Source organism: Budorcas taxicolor, chromosome 19 (genome assembly GCF_023091745.1).
Source record: "Budorcas taxicolor isolate Tak-1 chromosome 19, Takin1.1, whole genome shotgun sequence".
NCBI lineage: Eukaryota > Metazoa > Chordata > Mammalia > Artiodactyla > Bovidae > Budorcas > Budorcas taxicolor.
Genome location: NC_068928.1, coordinates 36,694,641 through 36,719,128, shown reverse-complemented (window position 1 = coordinate 36,719,128; position 24,488 = coordinate 36,694,641). Strand labels below are relative to the sequence as shown.

Genomic DNA, 24,488 nt, shown 5'->3' with positions numbered 1-24,488 from the left:
CTGACCTCCCTAGGCACTGCTTCTCCCCCAGTAACATAAAATGAATCGAGAAGAACTAACCCAGCTCAAAGGACTGTGATAAAAGACAATTGAGGGAATGTGTTAACTAAGCAGTATCAACTTGGAAAACTCACCACATTTCCTAACAGTCAGAAAGAAAGATCAATAAGAACTGAAAGTGAACCCAGTGTGGCACATTACAAACGAGACTACCCATTCGGCATTTTTCAGCTTCATTAACAGTTATACAGTTATACTGAAATACAGCCGAAACACACAAATGTGTGATTCTCAGTCCTTCACCTTAGGATTCCCTCTTGTGGCCTCTGGGAACAGACCAAAAATATTCACGAAACAGCTGTACTTATTACATCAGGACAGGACAGAAGTACCTGAGCCAAAAACTGGGTAAGGAATAGAACAGTGCAGTACTCATTATTTAAATTTGTATGTGGACATCAACTTCATAAAGACCTCTAAATTTTAAGAAAATATAACTAAACCAATAATAAATAAAAATATAAATATGAACAAAACAGACTTTATTATTTTAATAAATATTCCATTGACAGAAGGGAGCAAAGGTCAAAGGGACAGAATTTTCACCAAAGGATGATCTAGCTCTGAAATGCACTAAGAACTTAGATGAGCTGCAGACATTTTTAAAGCCCACACATCCAACACACACCCCTACGCAACTGTCTTGCAACGCTGAACGCTACTAAGTCCACAGAGAGTCTTGGAACAGAAACGAATCTCACTAGGCACAAGCCCAAGAACGAGAAGCAACACTCAGCACCTGTGGCCAACAGAGAAGTGTGAGAGGAACAGATGGCACACCTGGTCCGATGGTAAGAAACCGATGGCATCAGCAGAACCCAGCCAGACGTTTCCCTGCTCAACATCTCCTCATTTCCAAAGTGTCATCTCACTTCCCTTCTAAGTCAGTAAGGCATTTCTAAACTTAACCACAGAATTTCTCCTAAGAGAATTTCATATGGGGAAGCAAAGAGAGAGTGCCTCAGACTCAACCACAGGATGAGAAATTGCCAAGTGAGGGCAGGTCAACTGGTTTCCAAATCGAGAATGTCAATACAAGGGCTGAAGCAGATGGAATGGATCTGGGTGGGGTGAGGTGCGGGGGAGAGCGTGTAAGAAAACGCTGGACGCACTGTAGACTTAAAAATGTGGCAATTAAGGTTCTGGTATTGCCTAAGACACCAGATGCATTATTTAGAGGTGATTTCCTTCAGAGAATAGTTCAAAGATTGGCTTTCATTTCCAACAGAAATTAGAATACACTATTTTAAATTTTTTCTGAAATACAGGATCTCTAAGGTGGGTGAATATTCAATTGATAGTCTGTTTATATAACATTCAATCTTACACAAAACCACCCAATTGTTCTTGCTTTCATTTCTCCACTTGGGCAATTGAGTATGACCTCTAACTACTTGGATTTATGTAGAATTGAAATTCCAAGATAAAAAATGACTGCAGCATTTTATAAAACATAACTGCAACATTTTATATATTTTTACAGACACCTTCACTCTAGTATTTTCTTATTTCTTTTCATTTAGCAATTAAAAAGGAGAAAAGGTAGCTATTATGCAAACTATATTTTACGTATTCAGTGCAGTATTTTAATAAAATATACCTCACAGGTTTACTAATCATCAGCAACTCTATGAAAATATTCAATGAGCTGTGACTTGGAAAAGAAGCCAGCTACTTCTGGCCAGGCCTCTTCTACAACAGGGCAAGACTCCTAAGGGACACCTTCCCCACTGCGCAGGTGGCGACATGCTATGCCTTTGGAGCTATTGTTAATGTTAACTTGCACTGTGGGCCTATTATTTGACAGAGTACACTGTTAGTTGGGAAACTTGCCTGCATCCGCCCCATGAAAGCACAGGAGACATTCTCTTGGTGATACTGAGCAGGAATCAGGTCCTTGACCACACAATGTACAAGGAACACCAACATCCCAGCTGACTAGAGGTTTTACTCGTTTCTTACACTGTAAGCTTATTAGTATTTATAAATGCATTAATAACAGCATGAAACGACTAATTAGTATACACTCATTAAAGAAACCATTTTCCAACTCACTCTCAAGGAATTTTATCTCTAGGCTTCTCCTAAAAACCTGAAAAGGCTCTTTAGGTCATTAGGGATCTTATAAGGCTTCTCCTAAATGACTACAGATAACCCTCTTCACTAACAATGACTTAGCTTTACATAACCTCCACTCTAAAAATAAATGGTTCTTACCTTCCTATTTCACCACTTCTTCAGCAAGACAAACCAAAGACACTCAACAACTGATAAAAGTCATCTAGTTCAAAGAGCAAAAAGAAAGTGCTCTATCAAACACATGTGGACCTCATATTCAAGGAGAAGCCAGAAAGCTCAAGGAACAAATATACTCATCCAGTTGCTGGTCATTCTCCTCAGTGTAAAGTAACAGTCCTTCCAAATGCTTTCTGAAAAATTTTGCAATGAAAAGCCAGAATCATGACCCAAGATAGTACATACACAATCTTTGTTTTTCAGAACAGTAACAAGTGGAAAACTGAGCTGCCCAACAACCTTGAAAACATGGCACAGCTTTCAGTCAGTCGTGTCAATAATATTCGTGCAGCACCACTCCACTTGGGGATTTTCTCACTCTCCATCCTTGATAACAAGACATCTACCGATACCCATCAGGTCTGGGAACTGCTACTCTCACAGCAGGGTAAAAGGACTCACCTCACAGAAGAGGGTAAGCTTGTCATCAGGAAGAAGCCCATTGGCCTCATCCAAGAGAAAATCTCTACGGATGAATTTTTTGAATCCCCAGTCTTTCCCCTGCACAAACCTATATGCCCGTTGACTCTCTGGAGTGAAAAAAAAAAAAGTTATATTTAGGGTTACTCAAAAAAAGATCAAATCAAATCCACAACTTGTCAATGTATAAAGTTGCTGGATGTGAAAACAGAGTCAAACAAAGATAACATTTACCCATAGCTTTGGTTTCTTCTCCCTTGGCATTCAGGATGGAGAATTTGAATTTTGCTCGAACTTCACTCTTTGGACAGCTGACGAGTAACAGGTAAAGTGACAGGTAATCTTTGCTTTCTTCATCTAGTCCTTTTGGGTTTACCCGCAAACACCTGCCCAAAACAGAAGGAAAAAAAGTCAAAAGCATCCACGTTTGTAGGCTCATGAAGTGATAGGAGGCAACTAGAACATAAGAATCAACAGGAGATGTTAAAAAACAAACCCAGGCCCCACAGCAGGATGTTCTGACTCAGTTAAAGGACTACTTAGAAATCACTTTTCTAGAGCAACCTGAGGCACCTTTTAAAAAGTAAACAATAAATAGGCATCTTAGAATCTGACAACACATCCCTTGCATCTCCGCCTCTTTCCTCATAATCTCCCGAATCACTTTTCCCCCCTAAAATATTTTGAAATTCAGTCAAGTCTCAATCTATTTTAATCCTCAATCTCAGGAAAACCAGCCCCTTATTTTTTTGGGACTGCAATGAAACCAGGAGGAAAAAAGTCAGTGAGCCTTTCAATACCAATTTGGGAAAGAAAAAGAACTCTAGAGAAGTAAGTAATCTTTTACAGATATTTTATCAATCTGGCGATAATACTCTAAGATTAAAATAAAAGAGGCAATATGGAGGAAGCACAGACAAAGGTAAACTCCCATTATGCGGGGCAGAGTTCCAAGTCAGACTTCTAAGTAGAGTTAGCGATGCCAATCTGTTACCAATGGATCAAAACAAAATTCAGACAGAATTTAACAGGTTGAACTCAGTTAACTTATAAATGTCATTAGCTGAACTGCATGTGGTTCAGACACTGTTTTACCACGTATAATACATAGGCCATATGCATCCTTAGGCCTTGCCAGTATTATGACACCTCTCTCAAACAGGTGGCCCAATTCACTGCTTCTCTGGAAAGTGCATACGCCACAGACATCACAACACATTGTGCTGAAGATGTGAATTTAAATACAATGCCTAAGAATGCTTAAATACAATGCCTAAGAATTCTCTCAGCACCTAGTAATTCACTACTTAATGTACATGGCCTACAAATACTAAATGAATGGAAAGTCATTGAACTTTTCAGTGGGTTATCAGAGGTCAAAATGGTGGTTCACAGACATGTATTCTGGTCTTTGTAGAGTACATGGTTTTATACATAACAGCCTGCTCCTCAAGAGAAGACAACTGGAAGGAACTGACCCACCCTCCCAGATCCTATTTCCCTTGCCACAGGGATCAACTGAGGGAACCTAGATCTAAACCAATCGGTGCACGTCTGACACATTCTTGGCCACACAGTTCGCAGCAAGTTTTAAAGACTGTTGGACGGTAGTGGAAGATGCCCATTGCTACTGTCAGTCAACTTTTAACTACAAGGGAAGCTAATCTTGAGATGCCAAACAGTGTGGAGAGCAGGGCAGAGCAGAGAGTGCTGGGGTCCTTAATCTAACCATTGGGCTGGCTCTTGGATCAAATTACCTTAAAAGATATCCTATACCCTGGACATTCCAGTTACAAGTAAATAAACCTCCTTTGTTTAAAAACAGGCAATCTAAAAATCAAGAGATATTACATTATAAAATCTAGATTTTCTGTTCTTCTTGAAAAATCAGAGAATCTGGCAATGGTGAGACCTTATTCACATGTGGCTATCGTCAGGGGGAGCTGAAGCCACCACTTCTTTTAGGACACTTAACTAGTTTGCAAAGTGGTCAACATTCACACCAGGTACGGATATTATTTACAGTACTGGCCGTCTTAACTCACTGACTTTACAGCCATTTGAGCTTGCTGACCTCGATATACTCACCGAACTAATTCAACAAACATACAGGGAGTATCTGTTATGTATCAGACACTGGGGAATAAATAAAGAACAAAACAAAGTCCCTGCCATCAAGGATCTTACGTTCCAGTCAGTCTTCCATGAAGCCAAGCAAAACAGGTAACTTTTAGAAACATTTTTACAGCTAAATGTATTCTTCCTCACCATTTCAGTTTATCATTGGCTCCTGATGAAAAGGTTGAACTTTTAATGACTTCACCCATTTCCTCCCGGCAAAAGCTAAAGTTATTGATGGTCCACATGTAGGAGAACTTCACTACCTTGATCTGTTGACAGAAAACCAGGAAGTAATTACATAGGAAGTGAGCAACCTGAAAAACAGCCTGGAGATCAGATAATTTCCCCCTCCCTCCCTTTGCATAATCCCATAGGAAGACAGCACTGTTCGGCCAGCAGAGAGGCTCAGCCTTTTCCATCCCTCATCTACATTTTAAGAAATCTCACAGTGATCAACTGCTTCCACTGCTTTTCTTTTCAGTTTCTGAGAAATACTGGATGGAAAGTGAGAAAAGCACAGACAATGTTGGGAAAGCATGTGATTAAGCCACTCCTAAAATGAACCTCTGCTCAGAGCAGTGTTTAATCATTTAGATATTGATACCACTGCCTGGGGTTGCAAATCTCAAACCTAGTTTCCCCTTGAGTTGCCCAACAAAGTCACTCATTACCATCAAGGAAGATGTAGAGAGTAGATCTAGTTTCAAAGATTCCCCTCCTTCAACCTCCTGTGAAAAACAGTGGCCTAGGCCATTCAGATTCCTCGTAGAAAACCAAGGAACGGAAAGCTGACATGTACTTTATCTATTTGACATGTATGACTCAGAGAAAGCAGGAAAGCCAACATAGAAAACAAACCTGATTCCTTTCATCCACCGAAATCCTCCCAAGAAGCACCTACCTGTGTGTAGCACCAGCTCTCAGCCACAGGGCCACTCGACATTTCTGCCGGAGGTGGAGGACTTGGAACCCTTGACATCGCCAGTTTGAAGGTTAAACAAGATTTCCGAAGTCAGGGGACAAAAACTTCTATTGTTTCTTCACCCTGGTTGATGCAAGAAGCAAGAGAATTTTATTAGCATACTATCCTACTATTTCCATTTGACCTTCCAAAGACTGGAACCTTTGTCTCCTGCCTGGAATGCTTTACCGTTAGCATTCAAATGACTCCTTAGCATTCAATGTTAACCTCTGAGAACATCACCTAACCTAAGGCAATCTCCTCATCACAAGGATACAATCCTGTTTTAATTTTCTGCACAAAACTAATTTAATTATTTATATAACATATATAATTTATATAATTATAAGATAATTAATATTATCTTACCAAATGAATTTACTTAATGGGTACTTAAAGTAGGGTCTTCCTTGATGGCTCAACAGGTAAATATGCCTGCGATGCAGGAGTCACAGAAGACACGGAGGAGAATGGCACCCCACTCCAGTACTCTTGCCTAGAAAATCCCATGGACAGAGGAGCCTGGTGGGCTACAGACCATGGAGTCACAGAGTCGGACACGACTGAGCGACTTCCTGAAGAGGAGACAGCATGGTGAACCCCACACAGCTTTACTACTGGCTCCTCCCCGTGGGGGTACAAATATAAATGCTCCTAAAGGAAAACAACCTCGTTACCTTTCCAACTACTGTCCATCTTCTACACGTCAGTGCAACCTTATTAATAAGAATAGTCCTTGGGAGGAAGGTTCACAATGAGGGGACCTATGTATACCTATGGTTAATTTATGTTGATATATGGCAGAAACCAACACAGGATTGTCAAACAATTATCCTCCAATTAAAAATAAATTTAAAAAGAGAAGAATAGTCTTCTGTTTCTTAACCTATTGTTAGCTGCTCTCTCGAAGGGTAACATTTACCCATCTTAGATGTGTTCCTTTCTATGTAGCATTAACGACCTCTCGTTACACTTCACCAGTATCTGATTTTCCAGATTCTTCTCCTTGCCTTCTCTGTTTTCTGATCATTCCTCAATATCTTTTTTTGGATTCTCTTACTTCACTGTTGTTCCCATGGTTTAATATTGAATCATTTTCTCAAACTACATTCTCTTTTGTGGTAATTTTATCCACAACAATGTCAAATTTCTGTCTTTATATAAATGCTTTCCACATCTCCAACTCTGACCTCTCTCATAAGCCTCAGACCATTCCTAAATAATTGCTACACATCTCAACAGGGTGTCCCAGTAGCAAACCAAATCCAACTCAAAACTCTCCCCTTCAGGGTCTTTCTAAACATAAAAGACATTAAAAACAGTGGTGAATACAATTTTTAAGTACTATGAACAAAGCCAAAAACAAACAAAGCTTACAATACATGGCAAAGAGTTAGCTGTATTAACATAAGAAGTAATACATAAATTGTTTTTACAAAATAAATAAGAAAAAGACCAACTATCCTATGAAAATATCAGCCACAAAAAGTAAATAAAATAGCTCTTTGTTTAAACACTGTATATCTTTCAGGTTTGGAATGGGTTCAAGAATTTCTATTTGTAACAAGTCTGGACATGGAACAACGGACTGGTTCCAAATAAGGGAAGGAGTATGTCAAGACTGTACATTGTCAGCCTGCTTATTTAACTTATATACAGAGTACATCATGAGAAACGCTGGGCTGGATGAAACACAGGGTGGAATCAAGACTGCTGAGAGAAATATCAATAACCTCAGATATACAGATGACACCACCCTTATGGCAGAAAAGTGAAGAAGAACTAAAGAGCTTCTTGATGAAGGAGGAGAGTGAAAAAGGTGGCTTAAAGCTCAACAGTCAGAAAACTAAGATCATGGCATCTGGTCCCATCACTTCATGGCAAATAGATGGAGAACAGTGGAAACAGTGGCAGACTTTATTTTCTTGGGCTCCAAAATCACGGCACATGGTGACTGCAGCCATGAAATTAAAAGACACTTGCTCCTTGGAAGGGAAGTTATGACCTACCTAGACGGCATATTAAAAAGCGGAGACATTGCCAACAAAGGTCCATCTAGTCAAAGCTGTGGTTTTTCCAGTAGTCATGTATGGATGTGAGAGTTGGACTATAAAGAAATCTGAGTGTCAAAGAAATGATGCTTTTGAACTGTGGTGTTGGAGAAGAGAGACCCTTGGACTGCAAGGAGATCCAACCAGTCCATCCTAAAGGAGATCAGTTCTGAGTGTTCACTGGAAGGACTGATGTTGAAGTTGAAACTCCAATAGTTTGGCCACCTGATGCGAAGGACTGACTCATTGGAAAAGACCCTGATGCTGGGAAAGATTGAAGGCAGGAGAAGGGGACGGCAGAGGATGAGATGGTTGGATGGCATCACCGACTCAATGGACATGAGTTTGGGTAAATTCCAGGAGTTGGTGATGGACAGGGAGGCCTGGCATGCTGTGGTCCATGGAGACACAAAGAGTCGGACATGACTGAGTGACTGAACTGAACAAGTTCCCAAGTGACCTTGATGTGCTGGTCCTGGAATGTTTTGAGAGCCACTGCCCTAGAAGATCCCAGGGACGGGGGAGCCTGGTGGGCTGCCATCTGTGGGGTCGCACAGAGTTGGACATGACTGAAGTGATTTAGCAGCAGCAGCAACAGCCCTAGAAAAACTGCCCACAGGCACAAGAAGACATGGACAAGGTCGTTCAATGTGGCAGTTATAAACAAACTGAAATCCAGTAAGAGGGAAACAGGTAACTAAATGGGGTTATTTCCATACAGTGGAAAACTATTTCAGGATTTAAAAGCAATGAACTGCATCAAGGAGATGAGATCAAACACAATACTAACGAAAAGAGAGTTTTGGAATGTCTTGTTCAGTACATTATTTACACAAATTTAAGATTTATATATTATTTACAGATCTGCATACAGTTCGGTTCAGTTGCCCAGACATGTCTTGACTCTTTGCAACCCCATGGACTGCAGCACGCCAGGCTTCCCTGTCCGTCACCAATTCCCGGAGCTTGCTCAAACTCATGTGCATCGAGTCGGTGATGCCATCCAACCATCTCATCCTCTGTCGTCCCCTTCTCCTCCTGCCTTCAATCTTTCCCAGCATCATGGTATTTTCAAATGCATCAGTTAGTCGCATCAGGTAGCCAAAGGATTGGGGTTTCAGCTTGAGCATCAATCGTTCCAATGAATATTTAGGACTGATTTCCTTTAGGATGGACTGGTTGGATCTCCCTGTAGTCCAAGGGACTCTCAAGAGCCTTCTCCAACACCACAGTTCAAGAGCACCAATTCTTCGGTGCTCAGCTTTCTTTATGGTCCAACTCTCACATCCATACATGACTACTGGAAAAATCACAGCTTTGACTAGACAGACCTTTGTTGGCAAAGTAATATCTCTGCTTTTTAATATGCTATCTAGGTTGGTCATAACTTTCCTCCCAAGGAGCAAGTGTCTTTTAATTTCATGGCTGCAGTCACCATGTGCAGTGATTTTGGAGCCCAAGAAAATAAAGTCTGTCACTGTTTCCATTGTTTCCCCATCTATTTGCCATGAAGTGATGGGACCGGATGCCATGATCTTAGTTTTTTGAATGTTGAGTTTTAATGCATACAGTAGAAGTGAAAAAAATCAATGACAAGCTATGTAGCAGATTCAGGATGGGGGAGCAAGAAAGAATGAAGTTGGGAAAAGAATGCAAGACATTTCAAGTTGATCTCTCAAGTTTCTCTTAAAATTACAACGACCTAAGGCAAATATGACGATACAAATGTCATTTAATTTGGGATGACAGCTACTATTGTGTATAATATCCTCTGTGCTGTTCTACTTTATCTTTAAAATATATTAACTGCAGGAATAATATAAAAAGGATATACTTATTTCATTATATCATATATTGTCTAGTTTATAATATACAAGGGAGAAATTTCTTTCCCGAACTCCCGGTTTATTTTTAGTTAGGGACTGACAATATGAATCTTATAAATGTCTGTGTTGTCCTCTGTGCTTGACTACTATGAAGCTCTGAGACAAATCTGTCTTGAAACTACAGGCTCACATGCTCATTCTATATTCTATTATATGCTGCTGCTGCTGCTAAGTCGCTTCAGTCATGTCCGACTCTGTGCGACCCCATAGACGGCAGCCCACTAGGCTCCCCTGTCCCTGGGATTCTCCAGGCAAGACACTGGAGTGGGTTGCCATTTCCTTCTCCAGAGCATGAAAGTGAAGTCACTCGGTCGTGTCCGACTCTTAGCGACCTCATGGACTGCAGCCTACCAGGCTCCTCTGTCCATGGGATTTTCCAGGCAAGAGTACTGGAGTGGGTTGCCATTGCCTTCTCCGATATGCTATATAGCTCATATTATTACTGTTCAGTTCAGTCGCTCAGTCGTGTCCGACTCTTTGTGACTCCATGAATTGCAGCACTCCAGGCCTCCCTGTCCATCACCATTTCCCGGAGTTCACTCAGACTCATGTCCATCGAGTCCGTGATGCCATCCAGCCATCTTTCATCCTCGGTCGTCCCCTTCTCCTCCTGCCCCCAATCCCTCCCAGCATCAGAGTCTTTTCCAATGAGTCAACTCTTCACATGAGGTGGCCAAAGTACTGGAGTTTCAGCTTCAGCATCATTCCTTCCAAAGAAATCCCAGGGTTGATCTCCTTCAGAATGGATTGGTTGGATCTCCTTGCAGTCCAAGGGACTCTCAAGTGTCTTCTCCAACACCACAGTTCAAAAGCATCAATTCTTTGGCACTCAGCCTTCTTCACAGTCCGACTCTCACATCCATACATGACCACAGGAAAAACCATAGCCTTGACTAGACGGACCTTAGTCGGCAAAGTAATGTCTCTGCTTTTGAATATACTATCTAGGTTGGTCATAACTTTTCTTCCAAGGAGTAAGCGTCTTTTAATTTCATGGCTGGAGTCACCATCTGCAGTGATTTTGGAGCCCCCCAAAATAAAGTCTGACACTGTTTCTACTGTTTCCCCATCTATTTCCCATGAAGTGATGGGACTGGATGCCTTGATCTTCGTTTTCTGAATGTTGAGCTTTAAGCCAACTTTTTCGCTCTCCTCTTTCACTTTCATCAAGAGGCTTTTTAGTTCCTCTTCACTTTCCGCCATAAGGGTGGTGTCATCTGCATATCTGAGGTTATTGATATTTCTCCCGGCAATCTTGATTCCAGCTTGTGCTTCTTCCAGCCCAGCGTTTCCCATGATGGACTCTGCATATAAGTTAAATAAGCAGGGTGACAATATACAGCCTTGACGTACTCCTTTTCCTATTTGGAACCAGTCTGTTGTTCCATGTCCAGTTCTAACTGTTGCTTCCTGACCTGCATACAGATTTCTCAAGAGGCAGGTTAGGTGGTCAGGTATTCCCATCTCTTTCAGAATTTTCCACAGTTGATTGTGATCCACACAGTCAAACGCTTTGGCATAGTCAATAAAGCAGAAATAGATGTTTTTCTGGAACTCTCTTGCTTTTTCCATGATCCAGCGGATGTTGGCAATTTGATCTCTGGTTCCTCTGCCTTTTCTAAAACCAGCTTGAACATCAGGGAGTTCACAGTTCATGTATTGCTGAAGCCTGGCTTGGAGAATTTTGAGCATTACTTTACTAGCGTGTGAGATGAGTTCAATTGTGCGGTAGTTTGAGCATTCTTTTGCATTGCCTTTCTTTAGGACTGGAATGAAAACGGACCTTTTCCAGTCCTGTGGCCAGTGCTGAGTTTTCCAAATTTGCTGGCATATTGAGTGCAGCACTTTCACAGCATTATCTTTCAGGATTTGAAACAGCTCAACTGGGAATTCCATCACCTCCACTAGCTTTGTTCGTAGAGATGCTTTGTAAGGCCCACTTGACTTCACCTTCCAAGATGTCTGGCTCTAGATTAGTGATCACATCATCATGATTATCTGGGTCGTGAAGATCTTTTTTGTGCAGTTCTTCCGTGTATTCTTGCCACCTCTTCTTAATATCTTCTGCTTCTGTTAGATCCATATCATTTCTGTCCTTTATTGAGCCCATCTTTGCATGAAATGTTCCCTTGGTATCTCTAATTTTCTTGAAGAGATCTCTAGTCTTTCCCATTCTGTTCTTTTCCTCTATTTCTTTGCATTGATCGCTGAAGAAGGCTTTCTTATCTCTTCTTGCTATTCTTTGGAACTCTGCATTCAGATGCTTATATCTTTCCTTTTCTCCTTTGCTTTTCACATCTCTTCTTTTCACAGCTATTTGTAAGGACTCCCCAGACAGCCATTTTGCTTTTTTGCATTTCTTTTCCATGGGGATGGTCTTGATCCCTGTCTCCTGTACAATGTCACGAACCTCATTCCACAGGTCATCAGGCACTCTATCTATCAGATCTAGGCCCTTAAATGTATTTCTCACTTCCACTGTATAATCATAAGGGATTTGATTTAGGTCATACCTGAATGGTCTAGCGGTTTCCCCCTACTTTCTTCAATTTGAGTCTGAATTATTACTGTACTATAGCTTTATTATTTTCTTAACACTGTAACTAATTTTGCTGTAAGTCCTTAAACTGTTTATTTTACTCTTTTGATATGTTAAGTATTTCTGGAAACTGCCTCAAATCCTTCACAGAAAGAGGTATAAATGAATAAATTTCCCCTGCCCCCAAATCACTCAACTCATACACATTCAGTAGCTACTTAAGTAATAAGCATGGAAGAGTATTAATAAGATATAGGGCACCCTCACGGAGTAATACCACTAGTATTACGAGTCCCTACTGGTTTTAACACTATCCTACATGTGTTTATAATTAAAATATCCCATGTAATGACAGATGAAGTTAAGACTTATACACATGATGTGCTATTTTACTTAAGCCAGCAAACTAAGCACTGCAATGACCTTTGGGCCTCCCTGGTTTATGCAATTCAAGATTTCATGATAATATCAAGAAAAGAGACCTGTGATCAAGATAGGCTTGCACTTGATGGAAAACACATTCTCACCCCGTGGGCTTCAGCCTGCCAGGCTCCTATGTCCAGGAATTCTCTAGGCAAGAATATTGGAATGGGTAGCCATTCCCTTCTTCAAAGGATCCTCCTGGATCCAGGGATGGACCCGGGGTATCTCCTGCATTGCAGGTAGATTCTTTACCATCCGAGTCACCAGAGAAGCCCATTTATTTGTCTAGTAGTAAACGCATCTTAGGCAGTTTTATAAATCCAGTTACCATTACTGCTAGTAGGAACCAGAATGGAATTTCAAAATTCCCAATTAAAACTATCTTTTGGGCAGGCTGGCAATGAAGATGTGAATTTTACACGTTAGTTAAGAGCATAAAACTTGGCTCTGTGGGTGTGCAGGCTCAGCTCTATATTGATGGATCATAAAATACTAATTTTAGTTTATTGTTAAAGATTAAAAAATACTTCAAACTTATCTAACAATTAATAACTTAGGAATTCTCTAGGCCTAAGAAAAAAAACAAGCTTAAAAGCCAGCTTATTTTAATGGATTAACTGTTGCTACAGAGCTATGGTCCATTATCACAACCAGAAAATAAAATACAACTTTTCTTGGCCATTGTTTCCTATCTTTTTTGTTTCTCATTTATTCTGTACACAAGTCTTTGTGTGTGTGTTTTTTTTAAATAATATCACCCACCCATCTTCCAATTGTTTAAAAATGTCCACCCAGCAGTCAGCAGAACTAGAGAATCAGTTTTAGACTCTAAGAAGCTCTAACCACACAACCTGCTGGAAGGGAAATTGACTAGGATAGCACAGCCCTAATTAATTTCACTCAGAGTAGGCACCATGTGCAAACACATGTTCATCAGCAAAGTAGCCTGGTGGTACATGAACTCTTCAGCACTTCATGCCAATTGCCACAGATGCCCAGCAGAAAAACAGTTTTAGAAAAGAGGAGGTCTATTTGAGGGTCATGATTTGAGAATCTTTAGGAGACAACAAGCATCAACATAGACTGTTCCTGGCTTCAGACAAGTTAAAACAAGACTTCCCAAGTTCTCTAACAAGAAATTTATTTTCCAAAGCTTAGCAAACTTCCCAGTATGCTGACAACTCGAAGGCTGAATGTATCTGTTACATGCGTGCTGAGCTGCTTCAGTTGTGTACGACTCTTTGCGATCCTATGGACTGTACCCTACCAGGCTCCTCTGTCCGTGGATTTTCCAGGCAAGAATACTGGAGTGGGTTGCCATTTCCTTATCCCAGGGGATTTTCCCGACCCAGGGATCCAACCCAAGTCTCTTTACGTCTCCTGCACTGGCAGCCGCGTTCTTTACCACTAGCGCCACCTGGGAAGCCCTATCTGTAATACACTACCATTTATTTTCCTGTTCACTCTATTAAATCCTGACCTGTCATTCTACTCTTCTGAGTGTATCCTCATTCTATAAGATGAAAAAGATTGGTTATTTTTCCCTTCATTGTGAAAACATAAATCAGTAATTCGAACTGAACTCTTATGTAATCAGGATACTTCCAGGATAGAAGATGAATTCCCTGTACAACAGAAACATCCCAATAGTGTAACCTGTGGTATATGCTAGAGCTAGGCTAGACATTCTCTGCAAAATGTTATATAGACAGCTTGTGTAGTTTTCTTTTTTTCTTTCTTTTTAGTGGAAAAGGGATTCAACCCTTAAGGATTAAAAAAAAAAACTTTTTATTTTGTATTGGGGTTTGGCTGATTAACAAACAATGCTAATAATTGAGAATTCCAGGTGAAATTATCAAGGCTAATAAATGATAATTTCAGGTGAAGAGCAAAGGGAATCACCCATACATATACACATATCCATTCTCCTGACAGCTTGTGCAGTTTTTAAATCTTTTATTCCTTATAAGCATTCTTCCATCTTTAATCCAATCATCCAGAGAATTAAAAACAAACAAACAAACAATTAACACAGGCATATCGCATATATGGTATCTTTATATCCATCAGTCTTAAAATTACAGGATAAAATTATGGAGATACTAGACTGAATCATTGTTTTTGTAGGCCAAAGACAGTCAAAAATTGGCAATTTCATATGGTTTAATACATAAACATGCACAAGCTAGAAGGCTGGGAATATGGCTTCTTGCCAAAGCATAGTTTTTTAGGGACTTTTTAAAAACCTGTAACTTTTTTTTTCATGGTTTAAAGCCTGGTACAGTTTCCAAGTAAGGAAAAATACCAATGTCGTTAACTATTTTAAACTTGAGAGACGTCTGCATTTTCCAAAACAGAAGATGCCAAAAGACTGTTCACACACACACACAGAACTATAGAAAGACTTGGGTATATTCATTTTTAAGAAACTGTTGGGACCTCAAAGGAGTGTCTGTATTTCTTCTGTTACATATCCTCAATCATATACAGCCCAGGAGGTAGTATCTTCTTTCTCATTACCCTATAAATTACAGGTCATACTGATTTCCTCTGCTGCAAGGTTTGAATGACTTTTGAATATCTGTTATGAGTAAACTTTTTGCAGTTCAGTCTAGTTGGTGCCCTGCTTAGTCGTTCAGTCATGTCTGACTCTTTGCGACCCTAGGGACTGTAGCCAGTCAGGCTCCCCTGTCCACCGGGATTCTCCAGGCAAGAATACTGGAGTGGGTTGCCATGCCCTCCTAGAGCGAATCTTCCCATCTCAGGGATCGAGCCCAGGTCTCTCGCACTGCAGGTGGATTCTTTATCATCTGAGCCACCAGGGAAGCCCTCAATGTAGTCTAACAAAATACTAAATGCACTTAAAAAAAAAAAATTTAGAGACACTTCTTAAAATGAAACTAGGGGCAATCAAGAGAGATTTCAATCAGCAAAGGAAGACTGGGGTTTCTCATGTCTCATATTAGGTACACGCTTCCTAAAATTTATAAGTTAAAGATGACTGCTTTTTTAAAAAAACTGAGATATAACTGACATGTAATACTGTATTTTTTTTTAATCCTATAACACAGGGATTTAGAATTGAGTGACTCTAAAGAGCAAGAAGAAAAAAATCAATAGTGTAACAGAAAAATAGGCAAAGAACAGCCAATGGTTTACAGATAAGTAAATATCAATGGCTCTTAAATATGTGAAAACAAGTTCAACTCTCATTTATAATGATAAATGCAGAGTAAACCACACATTAATTTACCCAGTGACTCTGGAAAGATTAAAATGTTTGATAACACTTTCGGCTCAGGCGGTAAAGCATCTGCCTACAATGAGGGAGACCTGGGTTCAATCCTGGGTCGGGAAGATCTCCTGCAGAAGGAAATGGCACCCCACTCCAATATTCTTGCCTGGAAAATCCCATGGATGGAGGAGCCTGGTAGGCTACAGTTCATGGGGTCGCAAAGAGTCGGACACGACTGAGCGACTTCACTCACTCACTCACTCAGGATAAGGAGAGCATTTCTGATTGGAGTATAAACTGTTATAAACTCCACAAAGAGAAATATATATCAAAATGAATAAGAAATGCATATACCCTTTGATCTAACAGTCCCATATAGAAATTTATCCTACTGATATATTTAATATGATAAATATAAAAGGTTTTTCAATGTGGCACTATTTGCAATCACAATAACTTAAAAAAAGGAAATAACCTGAAAGTCCATCAACAGGCGATTGATTACATAAATTATGGTATAGACAATGCAATAATAATATTTATTTTAAAAAGGAATGGGGAAAAAAAAAAAAAGGAATGGGGAAGCTCCTTCTATCTAAACATGCCAAAATGTTTAGTGTGTGTGTATAAAATATCTCTGTAAAGCTACACAAGACTCTAGGGACACTAGCTACTTCCAAGGAAGGAAACTCCTTCCTTCCATTGGGTGGGAAGGAGAATTTCCATTATGTTCCCTTTTGTACTTACTGAATTTTGAACCATGTGACTATATTACCTTTTCAAATAGTGAGTAAAAATATCTTAAGAGAATTAGCAGACTTTACAATTAATTCCTCTAAGGTATGAGATGGCTTATAAATCAGACCCTTATGAGAAACAAGACAGGAATTCTTCAGTGGCTTCCACTGTTATCCAAATAAAATCTGCCTTGTGTCATGACGGCCAAAGCTTTAGTATATCTCTTGACCTCACCTAACACTTACTCTTCTCAGTCATCAGGCTTTAGTTACTCAGGCCTTTAGTGAACACATCAGGCTCTTTCCTCACCCTGGAAATCTCTTTCTTCCCTCGTATTTTTTCACAGCTGGCTTCTTCTCGTCATTTAGGTGTCCTGTCAAATGTACTATCCACAGACAGGTCATCCCTGACCACGGGTTTAGAAGTAGGCCTCACTTACAGCCTCTTTCATCACATTACTCTGTTTATACTTCTTTTTTATTTTTTTAACTTTAAAGTTTTTATTTTGTATTGGGAATATGGTCAACTAACAACGTTGTGGTAGTTTCAGGTGAACAGCGAAGGGACTCAACCATATATATACATGTATCCATTCTCCCCCAGAGCCCCTTCCCATCCAGGCTGGCATATAACACTGAGCAGCACTGCATGTGTTATACAATAGGTTTTGTTGGTTATCCATTTTAAATACTGCAGTGTGTAGATGACCCTCCCAAAGTCCCTAACTATCCCTTCCCCTGGCAACCATGAGTTTTATCAGACAGAGGAGAAATATCCTATGACACCCCTTACATGTGGAATCTAAAAAGAAATGATACAAATGAACTTACTTTACAAAACAAGAAAGACTCACAAATTCAGTAAATGAACTTACATTTTTTTAGTACCACTATCTGAAACTGCCTGTTTTTATATTTTCATTTGTCTACTTCTCTCCCACTAAGAAGTTAAAGCACAATGAGAGAACAGCATTCCCCTATGCCTAAAATGGTATCGTAATAGGTATTCAATAAATATTTATTCAATGAAATTGCTACCGACTAACTAGACTACTGTCTTTTGGGAACGAATTTTTCTTTAATGAGCTCTACTTAATAGGAGTTGCTGAATGAGTAACAGCTATAGGAATCCAAGCATACTTTTAAAACAAAATATTTTAGGGACTTCCCTGGTGGTCCAGTGGTTAAGAATCTGCCTTCCAATGCAGGGGATAAAGGCTCACTCCCTGATGGGCAACTAAGATTCCACACGTCGCAGTGCAACTAAGCCTGGGCATATACTCTGAAAAAACCATAATAAAAAGTGACACATGTAAAAAATATATATATGTACACATACTCCACCAAATGACACACGCACCCCAATGTTCACTGCAGCACTATTTACAACAGCCAGGACATGGTGACTCAGATGGGCAAGAATCCGCCTGCAATGTGGGAGACCCAGGTTCAATCTCTGGGTCGGGAAGATCCCCTAGAGAAGGAACGGCAACCCACTGCATACCCTTGCCTGGAGAATCCCATGGACAGAGGAGCCTGATGGACTACAGTCCATGGGGTCGCAGAGAGTCAGCCGCGACTAACACTTTCACTTTCAGGACAAGGAAACAACCTAAATGTCCATCTACAGATGAACGGATAAAGAAGATAAGGCACATGTATACAAGGTAATATTACTCAGCTATGAAAAGGAACAAAACTGGGTGGCTGGTGGAAATGTGGATGGACCCAGAGTCTGTCATACAAAGTGAAGTTAAGTCAGAAAGAGAAAAATGTCATATATTAATGCATATATGTGGAACCCAGAAAAATCGTACCAATGAACCTATTTCCAGGGCAAGACTAGAGGCACAGACGCAGAGAATGGACATGTGGACACAGGGAGGTAAAAGGAGGGTGAGACGAGTCGGGAGATTAGGACCGACACACACGCTACCACGCGTAAACAGCTAGTGGGGAGCTGCTGCGCAGCACAGGGAATTCAGCTCAGTGACGATCTACAGGGGTGAGGCGGAGGGCGTGAGGGGGAGGTCCAGACGGAGGGGATATATGCATGCACACAGCTGATTCATTTCACTGTGCTACAGAAACTAACACAGCAGTGTAAAACAATTATACTATAAAAAAAAAAACAACTAACGGTTCATCTTCAGTTTTAAAGAACTAATTGAACACATTCCAAAACTACATTCTTCTTTGATTAAAAAAAAAAATCCAAGAAAAGTTGAGAAAAAAGAGAAATGTGCAGGGGTAAATGGGAAGTTCCTGAACCCACAACAGTTAAGATAAACATCTTCCAGTATAAGTCAGTCCTGAAAGTATCATCATAGCAGCTGTCCCAAACTCATGCTAGACCTCTCAGTTATTCCAAGTTAAATTCTATATGGTAAAATTCCCATATATGGATAAAAATGAGGTAGATTATTAGCATTTACTTAGAACTGATCTATATTTTCATGTCTGACACAGGGCTTGATTCCCTTAAAACTGACATGCAGAGAAATGATAATTAATATTAAATATATGCATGTGCAAACGTGTATAGAAACAAATATACAGAGAGAGACACGGAGATCGACACATCCACCTTTAAAACATGTCCAGACACATTACTAAGTTTTTTCTATACCAGGCTATGATGCAGAACATATTTTCTACCATAGTCAAATATTTATCTAAGAGTTCAACTGTTTTTATATTTGTTGCATATAAGGAAAACTTAGAAGAAACTTCTGTATATAAGGAAAACTCAGAAACAAGTATAGTATTACATATGCATGTCAGTACCATTAAGGTTTTCCTAGTTTACAGATCTCTTCGGAGAAGGCAATGGCAACCCACTCCAGTACTCTTGCCTGGAAACTCCCATGGATGGAGGAGCCTGGAGGGCTGCAGTCCATGGGGTCGCTGAGGGTCGGACTCAGGGTCAGACTCGACTCAGCGAATTTACTTTCACTTTTCACTTTCCTGCTTTGGAGAAGGAAATGGCAACCCACTCCAGGGTTCTTGCCTGGAGAATCCCAGAGATGGGGGAGCCTGGTGGGCTGCTGTCTATGGGGTCGCACAGAGTTGGACACGACTGAACTGACTTAGCAGCAGTAGCAGTAGGCAAGCATGGACTCTAAAATGACTGTGAGGATTAGGTATGCTTTTGAAATAAAAAGACTATTTTTTTTCTTCTTCTCAATGTGTTATGAGATAAGAGTTTTATAGAAATAGCCTGGCTAGTAAGGCTCATCCAAAGTCAAAATGAAGATGAACAAGAAGATACATGAAAGAATTTCAAGTCATTGAAAGCAAAGGAATAAACAATAGACTGCTCCCACTGACTCCCAACCTCAGCGTGTGCTGGCTGTTTACAGTCTTACTGCCCTTCTCTATAGCTTATAAATAACTACAAAGTGTCCTTGTCCCCAAGGAGACCTCAGCAGCCAGCTCAAAGGTTAAAATATGGAATAATTCTCAATCTGGATGCAACTTTTCCAGTTAGAAAAAAAAAATCAAAGAGCAGAAAAATTTATTGCCAATTCAAGTTAAGGGCTAGGGAATCATTCCCTCTCCCCTCAAACTATCCATTATGTAAGAGAAGTTAATATAGACCTATTAGCATAATCCCCTACCCGAAAAATATGTCCAGGGAGAGCATGTGCGTGGGTGCATGCTAAGTTGCTTCAGTCATATCGGAATCTTTTCAACGCTATGGACCCATCAGCTTCCTCTTGTCCACAGAACTCTCCAGGTAAGAATACTGGAATGGGTTGCCATGCCCTCTAGGAGATCTTCCCCACCCAGGGACTGAACTCACATCTCTAATGTCTCCTGAATTGGTAGGTGGGTTCTTTACCATTAGCGTCACCTGGGAAGCCAGCCCCCCAGGGAGGGCATGCTCTGCTCCAAATGCAGAGGTCTGCCCTGGAAAGAGGTAGGTGCCACTCACCAGTCTTGTAGGACTGCATCTCCTTAGAACTTAAAAAGACTTCCTGGGTTTTTGTTTTGCTTTTTAATTCAGGCCCAAATAACTTGTATCTACATAACAATGTAAAAGAAAAAAAATTCCTGTCTCCACTTGAATGGAGGATCCTGCAGAATAAACCATAAGTACAACAAGCACAGGTTTCACAAAGTCTGGGTTCTTTCATCAGGTGATATGCTGATGTTGTTAATTACTAAACCTCTGCTAGGATAAAATACAAAACAAACAAACAAAAAGCCGACTTGCTCCAACTGCTTAAAAAAAAAAAAGGCAGATAGTGTTCATCAGATTAAGCTTCTCCACACATCACTTTCAAAATCCATTATTTGGGAGATGGCTAAAATAGAAAGACATGAATTCAAATCAGCAAACAAATCTGACTATAAACGGGCTATTTCACTTCAAAGCGGATCTCAGCTCCAAAGGAAAACACCTTTAGAAATGAAGTTAGACAGGCAGAACCAAACAACCAGCAACTTCTCTCTCTTCACAAATAATAATAATAATGTGTATTCCACTGATGGCTTGGGCACAAATCTCTAGGGCCACAAAGAGCAAACTTAGGAAAAACGAAGATTTTAACACATCCCACATGTTATCAAAGACTTCTCCTCTAGGTTGAGAAAATTTATTCTAAAACAAGAGCTGAACAGAATTTTAAAAAAAGAAGAAGGAAGAGGAAGAAGAAGAGGGACAAAACCTTATGGTTAACAGACTATTATATAATTATATAAAGCTTTTTTGAGATTTGAGAAGTTACATTTTTTCACCTTCTCCCCTCAACCTCAACTATGAAGAACCTTATAAAATCAAACAGCAAACAGATGAGTGGCTTGGTCTTAATACAATTTAAGCATATCCAATCTGTAATGAATTCAAAAACTAAAGAGTCATTTTATGCAACAAACAGGCAGAGGCTGCATAGCCTCACAGGGTCTTCTGGCCTTTGGAGAAGCCAAATTCAACAAGCAGTTCTCTTTGCCCACCAATGTTTTAGTCAAACCATTTAAAAATATTTCTTGCTAACGCAATCTGGCTAGAGAAGGGGCCCAAGAATGCATACCAAAGAAGAAATTCTAAGCTGGCCTTGGGGTATACAATCTGGGGTAACTTCATTAACTCAGAAGCTGAGGAGACCCACCTGCTCCAGGGGATTTGGTCTACTCAAGGGCAACCAATCCTCTTCAGCATTTACGACTGCATACTACGTAGCACTGCAGACGGTGACCGCAGCCACGAAATTAAAGGAGCCTTGCTCTTTGGGAGGAAAGCTATGACAAACCTAGATAATGTATTAAAAAAGAAACATCACTTTGCCAACAAACGTCCACATAGCAAAGCTACTTAGTCATGTACAGATGTGAGAGTTGGACCATAAAGAAGGCTGAACACCACAGAATTGATGCTTTGGAACTGTGGTGCCAGAGAAGACTCTTGAGAGTCCTCTGGACTGCAAGGACATCAAACCAGCCAATCCTAAAGGAAATCAACTTTGAATATTCATTGGATGGACTGATGCTGACACTCTAATACTTTGGCCACCTGATGCAAAGAGCCAACTCATTGGAAAATATTCTGATGTTGAGAAAGATTTAAAGAAAAAGGAGAAGGGGATGGCAGAGGATATGATGGTTAAATAGCCACCACCAACTCAATGAACATGGATTTGAACAAACTCTGGGAGATAATGAAGGACAAGGAAGTCTGGTGTGCTACAGTCCATGAGTTTGCAAAGAGTTGGACACGACTTAGCAACTGAACAACAACTACTATCCAGTAGTACAGAATTCAGTATTCTCTGGAAACTTTTGATGAGAGACATCTAGACCTCTCTGTAACCACAAAAGAGACAACTGAGGTATACGTGTGCTTTTATTTCCTTCAAGTGTGGTCTGAAGTAGAGAAATCTGATGACTGTTTACATTGGATCCATGTTCCCTACCTAAACCCACCTGCAAAAAATAAATTCTCCTTTCCAAAGTTCTTAAAAATAAGCCAATTTCTAGGTTCTAACTAAACTAAATGGGACAAAGGATGAGCAGGAAGTTCTCAGTTTAAAGTGTTCATTCCAAAATTCATGATGCAAGGAAAAAGTAAAACCACACAAGCAGACAAAACAGGTCAAAGTTAAAATGTCTGTCTTAACACAATTTCCTGGCTCCTGATGACTTGGCAGAATGTAAAAGATTAAAATGCAATAACATCTTTTTACCCAATAAAACTGTGTAAAAACATACATAAGCATTTAAGGTAAGAACCTCATGCCACAAGCAAAACTTTCAAGATGGTAGGTAGCGAGAATGGTAGAAATATCTAAGTTACACATAGAGAAAGGAGTTCTAAGGTACATACACACAGATAATTTGCTCAAAATCAAACTCCTTTTATATAGAGTAAAATGAAGCCCATGAATTGCTTTAAGGTATCTCCTTTTATAAGACAGAATACAAATTTCTCTGAAGATCTTTTCTAGGGAGAAAAATAATCTTACTCTAAAAATGTCCAGATCATGTATTATCAACCATTAATTAAAAATTAAAACATCTTTTCTCATCTCCATCATTAGTGTAAAGCCTTATCCTATATATAGCAGTCACCAGAGAAGACCTGAATAAATAACTCTGATTTACTCCAGGAAAGAATATTTAGAATTAAACCTCTTTTCATAAACCAGTTATGAAAAATGTTTAACACTGATTGTAATGCTCATTATTAAAAAAAAAAAACTTAACATTCTCACCTTATATGACTTCTAACTTTACATACTATTTGCACTGAAATGAGACAGAAGATTGCACTCAAGATGTGTACTTTTTAAAGTCATGATAAACACTTCTATGCATTTCATTCCACTTCTGTCCTCATGATCTTAAACTATGTTTAAAATAAAACTATGTAAAAACTCACCAAGTCAGTAGGAAGACTCTAATTTGTCTTGTCTAACAGGAAATCTCTGTGGGAAATAGAGATGATGAATCAGACTTAAGATTCTCAATCTCATACAAGTCTCCACTTACTTAGGCTATTCTGAAAAGAGAAAATTTCACAAAAGCAAGTGATACATTAGGTGGGATTTACTAGTTAAAACTGCCATTCTTGTATCTCAACACCAGTTCTGAGTGCTCTAGTTACTAGTCATCTCTCAAAAAGGTTATACTTAGAAATTAAAGTCAGAAAAATTCAAGTTAATTCTTCTAATGAACTGGCCTATGAATACAGCAATAATGAAATAAGTGACTTGCCCCATGTCAACATTTATAAGAGGAGAGCAATTATTTTTGCCAGCAACTGCACAAAATGCTTTAAAAACTACTATCAAGTTTTTATGTAAAATACCCTTATAAAAAGTGCTCTGTGGGTCAATTACACTGAAGCAAGATGCATTTAAACAAAGCTATGTATCCTATGGTTTTAATAAACAGCTGCCACACTGAGGTTGCTGTTGAAGACCAGTGAGATATCTTAGCTAACCACCACCACCACCCTAAATAATTTACCATATCCTACAAAGTCACTCAAAACAAAAACAGGGATAAAAATGGTTGCTAGGCTTCTAGGAACATAAGCTAGGCAGAAAATTCTGGTGCTATCTTCCTTTTTATGAGAAAAGGAAATACTGCCTACATTGTGGGTAATCCCTAAAAAACAGAATATTTTCCTGAAAATGTAAATGTTATCTTTAACTGATACCCTGGTACAAATAAGCTCCTCTTACTTTGGTTAACCAAGTCTAGTTACTATCAGCAGTGGATTTGAGCCCTCACCAAAAACCATACGAAACTACTGA

At 39.7% G+C, this 24,488-nt stretch overlaps 1 protein-coding gene across 4 annotated transcripts in view; it reads right to left on the bottom strand.

Moving 5' to 3' along the window:
* SPOP (speckle type BTB/POZ protein) overlaps nt 1-24,488 on the bottom strand; it is an 83,541-nt gene that overhangs the window by 15,120 nt on the left and 43,933 nt on the right. For 2 of the 4 annotated variants that reach the window (XM_052657548.1, XM_052657545.1), the window contains exons 2-6: nt 23,609-23,654; nt 5,798-5,941; nt 5,044-5,165; nt 3,010-3,161; nt 2,758-2,885 (exon numbers count right to left, since the gene is read on the bottom strand). In XM_052657548.1, coding sequence (XP_052513508.1) covers nt 2,758-2,885; nt 3,010-3,161; nt 5,044-5,165; nt 5,798-5,875 — 480 coding nt within the window. In that variant the 5' untranslated portion in view covers nt 5,876-5,941; nt 23,609-23,654. The remainder of the gene's footprint in view (nt 1-2,757; nt 2,886-3,009; nt 3,162-5,043; nt 5,166-5,797; nt 5,942-23,608; nt 23,655-24,488) is intronic. The other 2 variants (XM_052657546.1, XM_052657547.1) reach the window with 1 other exon arrangement.